This window comes from Mustela lutreola, chromosome 6 (genome assembly GCF_030435805.1).
Source record: "Mustela lutreola isolate mMusLut2 chromosome 6, mMusLut2.pri, whole genome shotgun sequence".
Taxonomy (NCBI): domain Eukaryota; kingdom Metazoa; phylum Chordata; class Mammalia; order Carnivora; family Mustelidae; genus Mustela; species Mustela lutreola.
In genome coordinates, this window is record NC_081295.1 from 18698167 (window position 1) to 18710467 (window position 12301).

General features: G+C 34.2%; 1 protein-coding gene across 2 annotated transcripts in view; it reads left to right on the forward strand.

The window, feature by feature from the left end:
• HDAC2 (histone deacetylase 2) overlaps positions 1-12301 on the forward strand; it is a 30112-nt gene that overhangs the window by 8265 nt on the left and 9546 nt on the right. For both annotated transcript variants that reach the window (XM_059176808.1, XM_059176807.1), the window contains exons 2-8: positions 1916-2028; positions 3147-3264; positions 5346-5420; positions 6031-6169; positions 8210-8351; positions 11483-11575; positions 11658-11766. In XM_059176808.1, the coding sequence (XP_059032791.1) occupies positions 1916-2028; positions 3147-3264; positions 5346-5420; positions 6031-6169; positions 8210-8351; positions 11483-11575; positions 11658-11766 (789 nt within the window). The remainder of the gene's footprint in view (positions 1-1915; positions 2029-3146; positions 3265-5345; positions 5421-6030; positions 6170-8209; positions 8352-11482; positions 11576-11657; positions 11767-12301) is intronic.

The window sequence follows — 12301 nt, forward strand, 5'->3', positions numbered from 1 at the left end:
CTGGCATTAACTTGGGTACATGATGCCTTGTAATTCTAGTGGGCTTTCCATACCTTAAGAATTTGAAACCTAGCCTCTTTCAAGGAACTATGTGTAGTGCAGCCATGTAGAGAGGAGCTTTGCAGCCGATGCTCTTACAGTTCGCTTGTTTCACCCATAGCCTCTGGACTGTCCTAAATGCGGAGGAATGTTGCACCTCCCCTTAGCCCTGCTTAGCTACTTGTCCTAGTCTTGTCATTGTCTCTTGTTTTGAGAAAGGTGGCTTTCCCTTAAAATGACTGTATGTATTGTTTTCAGAGGAGAATTTGTGTTGGAAATGAAGAATTAAGTAAATTAGTGGTAAACCAACAAACTCAAGCAGTGATGGTAAAAATAGGTAGGTTATGCAATAGGAATGTTTATCCTGGATTATTATCAAATATATGGAAGAGAGAGAAACAGTTTTTGAGTTCTCAGTTTCTATTAAACAAAAAAAGGGGTGTATTTAGGCAGGATTTTGAAAGATTTTTTTCTTATCCTGATGATGGGGAGATGACATTCTTTTTTTTTTAATTTATTTACTTATTTGACAGAGACAGAGAGAGAGATCACAAGTAGGCAGAGAGGCAGGCTGGGGGGGGCGGGCAGGTTCCCTGCCCAGCAAGTGCCCGATGTGGGGCTTGATCCCAGGATCCTGAGATCATGACCTGAGCCGAAGGCAGAGGCTTTAACGCACTGAACCACCCATGTGCCCTGGACCCCGGGAGATGACATTCTTTATACCTCGCTTTTATATCAACTTATGTTGGAATGATTAATATCAAGCTGTTAAAATCGGGTTGACCTAATAAAATCTTGGAATTACTTAAAGACTAGAATTAATAACAATGGTGATTTCTAATTTAATACAGGTTGTTGCAAAAAGTGCTTGTTACGTTTAAAAAACAGTATATTTTTAAGGGTTTCCTTAATATTATTTTATAAAAACACAGGGTCATTACCTAAAAGTATTGATTTCTTGAAATTCGATAGATGAAAATTTGGTTTAAAACACTAGTATATAAGATGTCACAGAAAGATAGGCTGGCAGTTACAACTTTTAATCATGAAGAATGAGACAAATTATCCTTACTATCTTAAATGTCATGAGTGTGTCTTACCAGAGCAAAACTTTATTTAGGATCTGAGTTTCATTTGCCAAAAATTTCCTCTTATAGACCGTGATGGATGTGTAGAACATTTTAACCCCCATAATTCCAACTATAAAGAATTTCTGGGATGCCAGTAAATGTTCAAGAAACAATATTTGCGGGCGCCTGGGTGGCTCAGTGGGTTAAGCCGCTGCCTTCGGCTCAGGTCATGATCTCAGGGTCCTGGGATCGAGTCCCGCATCGGGCTCTCTGCTCAGTGGGGAGCCTGCTTCCTCCTCTCTCTCTCTGCCTGCCTCTCTGCCTACTTGTGATCTCCCTCTGTCAAATAAATAAATAAAATCTTTAAAAAAAAAAAAAAAAAAGAAAGAAACAATATTTGCTCTAAACTTTTTAAATAGCAACAGTGAAACTCAGAATTTACTTTAGGCATCTGAATTTGCTCATAAATATGGAAAAATTTATCAACTTAAAGTAACTAAAACGACTTTTGTAAGTGTCTATAGAGTATTTTATTAGGGTTAATATAAAATTTTGGTAAACTGAAAATCAGAAAAGCTTGCTTGCTTTAATTTATAAATAAACATACATTAATGGAGTTATTACATGTAAATGTGTACATAGTATTTTTGGTTTTCTAATACAATTTGAAGGTTGAAAAATCTAAAATCATTTAAGGTTTTAAATCTTATTTAGATGGTAAGTGCCTTCTAATGATGGGTATACATAAATTTAGATTGTTAAGATTTCTTAACTGTATTGTTCAGTTTGTATTTTTTCTATTTTAGGTGATATTGGAAATTATTATTATGGACAGGGTCATCCCATGAAACCTCATAGAATCCGCATGACCCATAACTTGCTGCTAAATTATGGCTTATATAGAAAAATGGAAATATATGTGAGTATACCTTTTGATAAATACATAGCAGTGTTTTTTTTTTTTTTCCTTAATCTGCTTTGAAACTTGTTTGTTATTCCTTTTGAAGGGCATGTAGCACATGATGTTTTCTAGAAGAAAACAGAAAATCCTCTTTTTGTTTTACTCTTCAGAGGAAACAGAGGGCGGGAGCGATGATCTCTCTGTCCCTCTTCCTCAACCATTTTTTGAAAAGTTTCTCATACCCCATCTTTTCACATTCTAGAGAACCAGCTCAGTTTAGCATACTAAAATATCTTTGTTAAAGTAGTGGTTGATCTGGCCATGCTGCTGAAGAGTTGACCTGGGTGGTGATTACGAGAAAGAACTATGTAGAAAATTCTACAAATACTTATGGGCATATGGAACAGTGTGTTAGTGATCATGCACTGTACAGCTAACATTTAGGATACAACCGCCTTAAATGTTTTTGCACTGATGGAATTATATATTAACTTTGGGGTGGATAATGGATATTGGTGGGGAGACCTTAACCTTCCCTGTTTTGTTTTTTTGTTTGTTTTTTAAAACACAACAAGAGAAAGGACTTGAAGCAGTTAGCAATACTGGGTGTCAATGAGTTACTTTCTTTCAAATATAAACATTTACAGAAGAGGAGTTGGATAAATCTTCCTGCAAATCTGGGAGAAGTATGTCATAAATGAAATTGAACTCTTGGGAGCAAGAATAATTAGGATAGACAAAGGAAAGGAAGAGTGACTGTGGACAAAGACTTATAATTGAGAATGAATTTCATTCTCACTGGACATAGAACAGGTTTATGATGGGAAAAGTGAAAGTAGTTTCTGAACACAGATTCAACTTTGTAAGTGTTGACCAATTTCTACTAAAATAGTAGGAGTAATAGATAGTTGGAGTCAGACCTGTGTAATGCTTTTAAAGGAGTAGGAATTAGCTTTGGAATTGATTACTGTTTTCTAAAACACTTGTATAAATTTGGATTAGCTTTGGAATTTATTTTGTTCTGGCAGACCTAGTTCTTTTGAGAGGACCGTTAGGGGAAATCGTGTACTTTGTGTTGGTAACTCTGATATAACCAGTTATAGTTCCACAATTCTGACATATGTTTTTCTTCACAGAGGCCCCATAAAGCCACTGCTGAAGAAATGACAAAATACCACAGTGATGAGTACATCAAATTTCTACGTTCAATAAGACCAGATAACATGTCTGAGTATAGTAAGCAGATGCAGAGATGTACGTTTCTGTGTTAAAAGTATATATTAGTATTTATAAGTATAAATGAGTATTTTTAGAAGCATATAATTAGAGTTATCCAAATCTAGGTATCTAGGTATTCTGCCTGATCTAAAATACTTTTTTAAAGTAGTTGTTGGTTTGAAAAGTCAGTGTAAAAATATTAAAGCTACTTTATCTTTAAAAATAATTTTTTTAAAGATTTTATTTATTTATTTGGCATATAAGAGAGAGTACAAGCAAAGGGAGCAGCAGGCAGTTCCTGCTGAGCAGGAAGCCTTGATGCAGGTTCGATCCCAGGACCCTGAGATCATGTCCTGAGCTGAAGGCAGACACTTAACCAACTGAGCTACCTATACCTAGGTGTGCCCCTCAGAGCTATTTTAAATAACAGAAAAAGGGGGGTGCTTGTGCTGCTCACTTGGTTAAGCGTCTGACTCTTGATTTCACCTCAGGTCATGATCCTCAGGGTCTTCAGATAGAGCCCTGCATCAGGCTCTGCACTCAGCACAGAGTCAACTTGAGATTTTTTTCTTTCCCTCAAATAAATAAAGAAATAAAATCTTTAAAAAACAAAATCTACCTGAAGCCTATTGGTCTGCCAAAGTGCCACAAAGCTATTTGGATGTTCCTCTATTCTTTTGTTTTTGTCCCTTTTTAACTTTGGGGTAATGGATATTGGTGGGGAGACCTTACTCCCCTGCCTTTTTAAAAAAAAAAAAAAAAAAAAAAAAAGTAATTATACTTCGATTGGCCTTAGCCTGTGTATATATTTCTCATCTTCTATTTGTTTGTGTGCTTTAGTTAATGTGGATTGTAATATATAATCTGTTTCTTCCCTTTGTGAGTGAAGCTTTTGATTTTCTTCTATATAGTGTTCTCTTTTATATAGATAAAAAGTATTTTATTATTAGCAGTGGTTGGCTTGAAAGTGGAATGCAAAGTGTCATCCTAAAATGTTTGGAACAGTTTTTGAAAGCTGGATACTAAAGTTCATTCTCATCATGTTTCTGTTCTGTATAGTAAACTTCTGTAGTCCTCAGTGATGATTTTTTTAAAAAGAACAATTTTAATAATACTAAAGTGTAGTTGCTAGACATTGTTAACATTTATAGAACTTTGTATGCATTTCTACTATAGATTATTTCATTTACTCAGTAAAATGCTATAATGTAAATAGAGCATATTATTTGTCCCTGGTTTTTTGATGGAGAATCAGGCTTAAGTTAAAAGTTATAGGCAGATTGGGCAAATGAATGAACAGGATTGATTTACTACATAACTATATTAAGATTATGATTATATCTGAGCAGTAAGAAACTCAAATGCATTTGTTGTATGCTAATAAATCACGAGTCTAAAATGCTATGTCATATAATCACCCTTATTTTTTAAAAGGTTATAATCGGGGGTGGGAAGAGGCTGAGAATGGGTCATGTAGATAAGAAAGAAGTCCATTTTATCCGGTCAGTACCAAGGAACTAAGTACATTGCCATGTGCCAGGGATCTGTATGTATTGTTTCATTGTGCTTTATGTACCCCTTCCTTCTATGTCTTGGCTGTTAACGAACCTAGTTAATTCTTACCGTCCTTTAAGATTGGGTAGGCAATCAGCTGCTTTATTTTTTTTAGTACTCATTAAAATACATTTCACAGTTAATGGATGTTCTGTGCACTTAAAGATTTTTGAGAAAGTAAATCATAAAGGGATTAAACTTGCTTAAATTTTTTAGAATCCTGATTAATTTATTGTATATTTAAGGAGAAATGCCTAAAATGTAAGTGTATGTTTTAATTAAATAAATGCCTTTTATATTTTGATGGCTATTAATTTTTTTAGTAATAGAGCAAAGATGTTTTACAAATAATCCTGGTAAGATTTGGTGGTGGTGTTTCATACGTAACACTTGAATTACCTTGGGTAAAATGACAAATTATTTTTAAATATCAAAATTTAGATTTCTTCTATGATGTGTGTTCAGTGGTTGTATCAAATGTAAAAAGTGTTTGTAAGAAGTAGTTTTTGGAAGGAAACCTGTAATTCATAGAGTGGATTCTAACTGAAATCCGTCTTTCACAGTTAATGTTGGAGAGGATTGTCCAGTATTTGATGGACTCTTTGAGTTTTGTCAGCTCTCAACTGGTGGTTCAGTTGGTAAGTGTCCTGATTCAGTTCTAAAAGTTGATTTAAATTTGGTATATAACTTTTGGGTTATTTGTTTAAAGCAGAGCTTTCTAGTGGTAGTGGATTTTGGAAACAAAAAGTAGCCTGTGTGTTTATAGTAGTACAGTTGTCTTTAAAAATCCACGTTTGGGGCACGTCACAGGCTCAGCTGGTAGAGAACGTGACTTGATCTGGGAGTTGTGAGGTCAAGTCTCACGCTGGGCGTGGAGCACACTTTAAAAAAAAATAATAAATAAAAGTAGTTACCTTCTTTCTTTAAAAATAAATAAACCCCATGCTTTATGATCATAATGACTTGAACTTTTTGTTTCTTATTTCTGTTGTATTTTCACGTAGAGATTTCTCTCTATATCTCTTCTAGCTACCAGTTTCTATATATACTCTCTTACTAAAATCAGAACACAGCTATAGGAATACATTTAAGAAAAAACTGTTGTCGGTGTCCAGATGATGAGCCTTATCTTTTTGTAATTTTAAACTCTTTTACTCGTACATGGCATTCTCTTTCCTATAGGGCTTTGGTCTAGTTGTATTGACTTTTTATTTTAAACTTCCGAGTCTGCCCTGTCTTGCCTTTTAGCTGGGGCTGTGAAGTTAAATCGACAACAAACTGATATGGCTGTTAACTGGGCTGGAGGGTTACATCATGCGAAGAAGTCAGAAGCATCCGGATTCTGTTACGTTAATGATATTGTACTTGCCATCCTTGAATTACTAAAGTAAGTTAATTTATGTTGATATTTTTCTTATGAAAAAGTTTTAATTAAAACCATAGAAATCTGTAACTTCTAAAAAATATCAAGGCAACATTGTAGGTTAAAAATAGTTCTGAGATGAGCCTGTTACAAACCATTGTAGAAATACAGGACATTTTCCCATTCCTTGGATTAATAAAGAGAAATGCATATACATGTTTAAAACCCCCATTAATATCCTTTTAAAAAAGACCAAAAATAGTTTGGAGATTTAGATTTTGAGTTACAGTTTCAACGAATGAAAGATGACAGGACCCTGAAAGTTTATGTCCTAACATTTTATAAGTTAACTTTTGAAGGCAAAAATTTGAAACCTTGTGTTAAAGGAAATTTGTTCAGGGAATGAGTCTAGCTAATTGCCTAGTTTCCACATGGAATGAGGCTTTGTTCTCTACTAACAGATGTGATTGTCTCTAAATAACTAAAGGAATTAGAGGTAAAGTTATCCTTGACTGCAGTTGGAGAGATCTCCATAGAGGGACTTAAAAATTCGGAAATTTACAGGGTTTTTTTGTTTGTTTTTGTTTGTTTTTTTTTTTTTAAACCATGATCAGTTGTAACATGTCTTAGCAGATGCCACTTCAGATTATAGTGAATTAGTTTTTTCTCAGTATCAAAATGTTCTTGCCTGTAGTAATTCCATGAACACTGTTTATAGAGGCTGCTTTTTCAGTCATTTAAAATTTGGTATTCACTCCTCAGATAAAGAACTAAAATGTTTCAGTTAACTCATTCAGAGCCAAGGAAACCACTTGAAATGGTTTTTAATTCCCTGTTGATTTTGGTTCTTGTGTCTTCATCTATGGGCAGTGGTTTTGCTCACATGCTTATAGCTTTAAACAGGTTTTAATTTAATTTGTATAGACAAATTTCTTTAACTGGTATGAACAGTCATAATTGAATTGACTGTTGATAAGCCACTTAAAAACAAACCACTTGGTTGACTAACAGCTTTTTAAATCATTTTTGAGCTTTTTAAATTATTTTGAGAAGAAAATCTACTATAATGAGACAGTCTTTTTTCCCCATAACTTTGCTGAATGTTGCTTTCCTGTGAGTTGAGAATATTCTAATGAGTGCTTAGTTTGATGTCAGATTATATTATTTTCTTTTAACGTAGTGGTGGTATCATTATATAAAAAACACACAAAGCTCTGCCATTTAATTTAGTAACAAAATAATCCTCAGTTCACCATGCCATGAAAGTATGACATTCAGAGTTCATTTCATTTTCTCTGTTTTGACATGGGTATGTACTGGTAAAAAAAAATGTCACAGTCTAGTGATATACAGGATTCCTAAAACACATTTGAGCTATAACGGTATCACAACAATTTGTAGTGCTCCAGGCAGCACTAGGAAATGATGAGAGTATCAGATGTGGTTTCTGTCACAACTACTCTACTTTGCAGTTGAGAGCACAAAAGAAGCCATGGATAATTTGTAAACAAATAAACGTGGCCATGTTTCAGTAACACTTTATGGACACTGGAATTTGCATTCCCTTGTCACATATGAAATATTCTTGTTTTAATTTTACTTTTCAGTGGTTTAAAAGTGTAAAAACTATTCTTAGCTTAAGGCTTTACAAAAAGACTTTGTTGGTCCGATTTGGGCTGTAAAATAGATCACCAACCATTGTTTTATAACACTGAAAATTTACTAGAGACATGTTTTAAAGTAATAATTCTCTAAGTACAGTATAATCTTTAGTTGTTAATATATAGAAACATGTAGTATGTTTTTAAAACTTGGAGAATTGGACAGATTTCAGAGGGAGAGTAAATACATTTTCTTACCTAGAGTGGGGCTGAAGGAAGGACTTAAAGAGCTAAGGGCCAAACTTCTAACTTTAGATATTTGACTGATCTCTTAGGCTGGAAATAAAGAAAGGGGATAAACGTTTTGAAATGCAAGAGCTCAAAAATGGGTTTTCTGAACCCATGGTGGTTCTTTCATCTTTTAAAAAACTTTTAGAAACTTAACTGATGGCATTGTTTTCAGGTATCATCAGAGAGTCTTATATATTGACATTGATATCCATCATGGTGATGGTGTTGAAGAAGCTTTTTATACAACAGATCGTGTAATGACGGTATCATTCCATAAATATGGGGAATACTTTCCCGGAACAGGAGACTTAAGGGTAAGACTGAATTTCTGTCTGAATAAGTATTGTGATATAAAAATTAGGAGAATGGAGGAAGCTAATAATCATATCTAAACTAATACTGTTCTTCAGTCATTCATTTGAAACTTGTATGCAGAATTGAGTCATTTTATATGCTATGTAACATTTGTTAGAATTCACGTTTGCTGACTATAAGCAAAAATTTAGTGAGAACTGAGAGAACTTTCTCTTGCTCAGCCATAAATAATTTCTTTGGTTGAGTAATTATTTTTGAACATCCCTGAAGCACGAAGAAGTTTTTTTGATGTTTATTTGCATCTTTAAGACCTACTTGATAGTAGCCAGCATTGCTGTTGATGGTAAAAATTGGGGGAAGAAAATAACTCTTTATTTGGGTTCTTGCCCTCCTTCTGTGATGAGTCTTCATTTAATAGGCGTAATTTTAATCTCTTTTTCCTTAGGCTTCTGAAATTTGTAGTCTATATCATTTGGAGAGAGAAAGAATACCGTAACTTATCCTGCCTGCCTGTTACATTAAGTGCATTTATTTCTTTTATACTTCTGTTATCTTCTTCAGTTTAGTGCTTTTTTTAATCTTATGAATGTGAAAACCACTGGTCAAATCTTGTTTGTACAAAGTTCTGAAGCTTTTCGCTTTGCTGGTTTTTCTTAAACCAAACTACTTACATGTTGAAATTTAATCATAAATTTAAATAGTCGTCTTAAATTCAGCCTGGAATTTCTCCTATCATGGCATTCAGTATTCTAAGTTATTTTATTAAGGTTCTTTTTCGTATCTGTGGTATGTAGTTTGAGCTATAGGACAACCAAATGAAAAGTGGCCTTATTATATGTGAGTTTTTTTATTTGACCACAAGATGGTGCTCTTTTAGTAAGAGTTGTGATGGTGAAATCTTTTTTTTACTTATAAATGGATGGAAGGTCGGTTGTTTTATTTGAGTTTAAATTATGTGGCTTTTAAAATTGCAAATATATATTTTCGGTTCCATGCCTTTTAGCTCCTTTAGTGCCTTTGCCTCTTGGTCTTAACTTTACATACAGTGATTCTTAGTGTATGACTTTCAAACTAGCAGTTACACTGGGAATATCCTGTCAGGCCTCTGAAACTGATTCTGCACACTAACGTTTGAGAACCACTACTCTAAACCGGTAGAATTCCTTGGTCTACAGCCATTGTACTCGGTGGAAATTCATTGAAGGCTCTTCCTAGTTTTAAGCTTATAGAAGGTCTCTTTTCAGTATAAACCTAATTAATGTCAGAATTAGTAAAACGTGGCCTCTGTTTTCATTTCTGACAATATTCTTAGGATTGATTGAAGTTGTTAGAAAGTATTGGAGAATAGGTGTTTTTTAAAGATTTCAGAATGATGTTGAATTTCTCTTTTACTCACTAAAGATTTTACACTTCTTGTGTGAAATGTCATCATAGTAATTTCCCTTTGGTTATTATAAAGGTGTCCCCAAAATTTTGTAAGGAAATTAACGTCAGTCATTATGCATGGAGTTATATTTGGAATTTCATAAAACTTTTGTGTATCTTTGATGTTAATTTAATAAACATCCTTTTTTTTTTTTTTTTAAGATTTTACTTATTTATTTGACAGAGATCACAAGTAGGCAGTGAGGCAGGCAGAGAGAGAGGGGAGGAAGCAGGCTCCCCTCAGAGCAGAGAGCCTGATGCGGGACTTGATCCCAGGACTCTGGGATCATGACCTGAGCTGAAGGCAGAGGCTTAACCCACTGAGCCACCCAGGTGCCCCTAAACATTCCCTTTTCTGCCTGCCAGTTCATTCGAAATTAGAAAAGAAAGCTACTTCGAGTTTAGGTCATTGTTAAAACTGCTTGGCTTTATTAGAGCAAGAGTCTAAGGGAAAAAAGGGTATGATAAAAGTAGCAGTTAAGAGTAAGAACTAGAGGGGATAAATCTGAGTGCAACAAGGGCAACAGCTGAGGGGCCAGCTTTCGGCTGGAGTTGGAGGTGCTGATCAGCTTTCCGTATTCTGAAATCTTAATGTCAAAGTATATTCCACATTTAGTTTTTAGAGCAGGATTTTAGGGATTCACCATGCTTTAGTTTACCCACATCTGAATGTTTTTTTATTTAGGTATATATAAGCATTTAGATTACTTCAGGAAAAATTGTTGGGGGAGATAAGCTAACTCCACTTTTTCTTCATTGGAAGTTGGATCATGGAAACTCTAATATTGAAGGATAAATTGCTTTTTTAAAATGAATCAAACTCAGATCGTTATATGAGAGTTAAGGGGAGACATAAAAGCAGTAGTAGTCCTAAAGATTCCATGTTTACTGAGACATAATTTAAAACACATTAAGAATCAGTTACCACCAGTTCTTTGGTGTTAGAGTTAAAGAACTATTTTGTCTCAATTTTTGTGCTATACCATTTCTTCTAGGAATTATGTGTGTGTGCACTCAGGTACATTTACACACATCCATCTGCACATGCATAATAAATAATACAAATAGTATATATAGTGTGTGGGTGTATATATATTTTTTAAGTGTATATCTTGCTGAACCCAGCTCTCAGTTTCTTTTGTTGCTTTGGGAAGTGTTAATGCCTAGAGTGGTTTTAATTCAACAAGTAGAAACAAAATTTATTTCAAGCCCAATTAAAGAGCAGATTTTGGTGCTTTAGACTGCAGTTGTCAAAACTTGAGGGAAGTTGGAGCTTTTCTTTCATCATAAATAAACTTAGACCAGAGCATGAGCCACAAGAAGGATTCTGCATTATAGAGACAATTACCCTGCATGATTCTTTTGCTCAGAGTATTTATTTTCTGCAGTTTTACTCATAACGTTGTCTTACATATTCTGTTCATGATTTATTTCTTGGTCTCATGTGTAATACTGCCTTTAATTGTTAAATTTCTTTCTCCCCAAAATAGCTGTTACAGATTAATTGGAATTGGTTCTGTTCAGCTTAATAAAACAATCCATTAATAATGGAATTTACACTTGCTCCTATATTTAAATTAAAAGAAGAATTCAGAATTGGATATTGTTACCTAGTTTTTTAATCTTGTAAAAAATTCCTTAATAAGCATGTCAGGCATTTTTACTATGAAATAGTCTCTAAGAGCTGTTTAATTGTATATTTTAGGATATTGGTGCAGGAAAAGGCAAATACTATGCTGTCAATTTTCCAATGAGAGATGGTATAGATGATGAGTCCTATGGGCAGATATTTAAGCCTGTAAGTATTTTTATTTTTAAAATCAAAATGGAGTTTTGTGAAATAATTTTACAGGTATTAACATTTGTTGTCTTGTACATAGATTATCTCAAAGGTGATGGAGATGTATCAGCCTAGTGCTGTGGTGCTACAGTGTGGTGCAGACTCACTCTCTGGTGATAGGCTTGGTTGCTTCAATCTGACAGTGAAAGGTAAGTGGTTTAATGGGTGATAGTCCCAGGAATATGTTTTCTTTTTTTTTTTTCCTCTCTGAGAACTTCCCATTACAGTTAATTATAATTTTTTACCTCTACTATATTAACACAGAATCACACATTCTGTATTTTTCATTGGTTTTTGTCGGATGTATATATATGCATTTGGAATGCTGTTTCAGTTAATTAGGTTTTTTATTTTGTTGTTGAATTCATACGTGAATAGTTTTATAAAGCTTCTTGCAATCCCAGCCAAGGCAGCCATTTTCATTGTTTTTTGTTGCTCGTTTTGGTGTTTATCTTTCTCCAAATAACTTGCAAACTAACTTTATTTTTGTTTTTGTTTTTATTTTATTTTTAATCTCTGCTCCCAACATCATATAGGGCTCAAACTCAAAACCCTAAGATCAAGAGTTGCATGTTTCTCAGGGCATCTGTCTGGCTCAGGAGGCTGAGCATGCGACTCTCGATTTCAGCTCAGATCATGATCTCAGCCCTGGGATAGAGCCCTGCTCAGTCCTGAGGTAGAGCC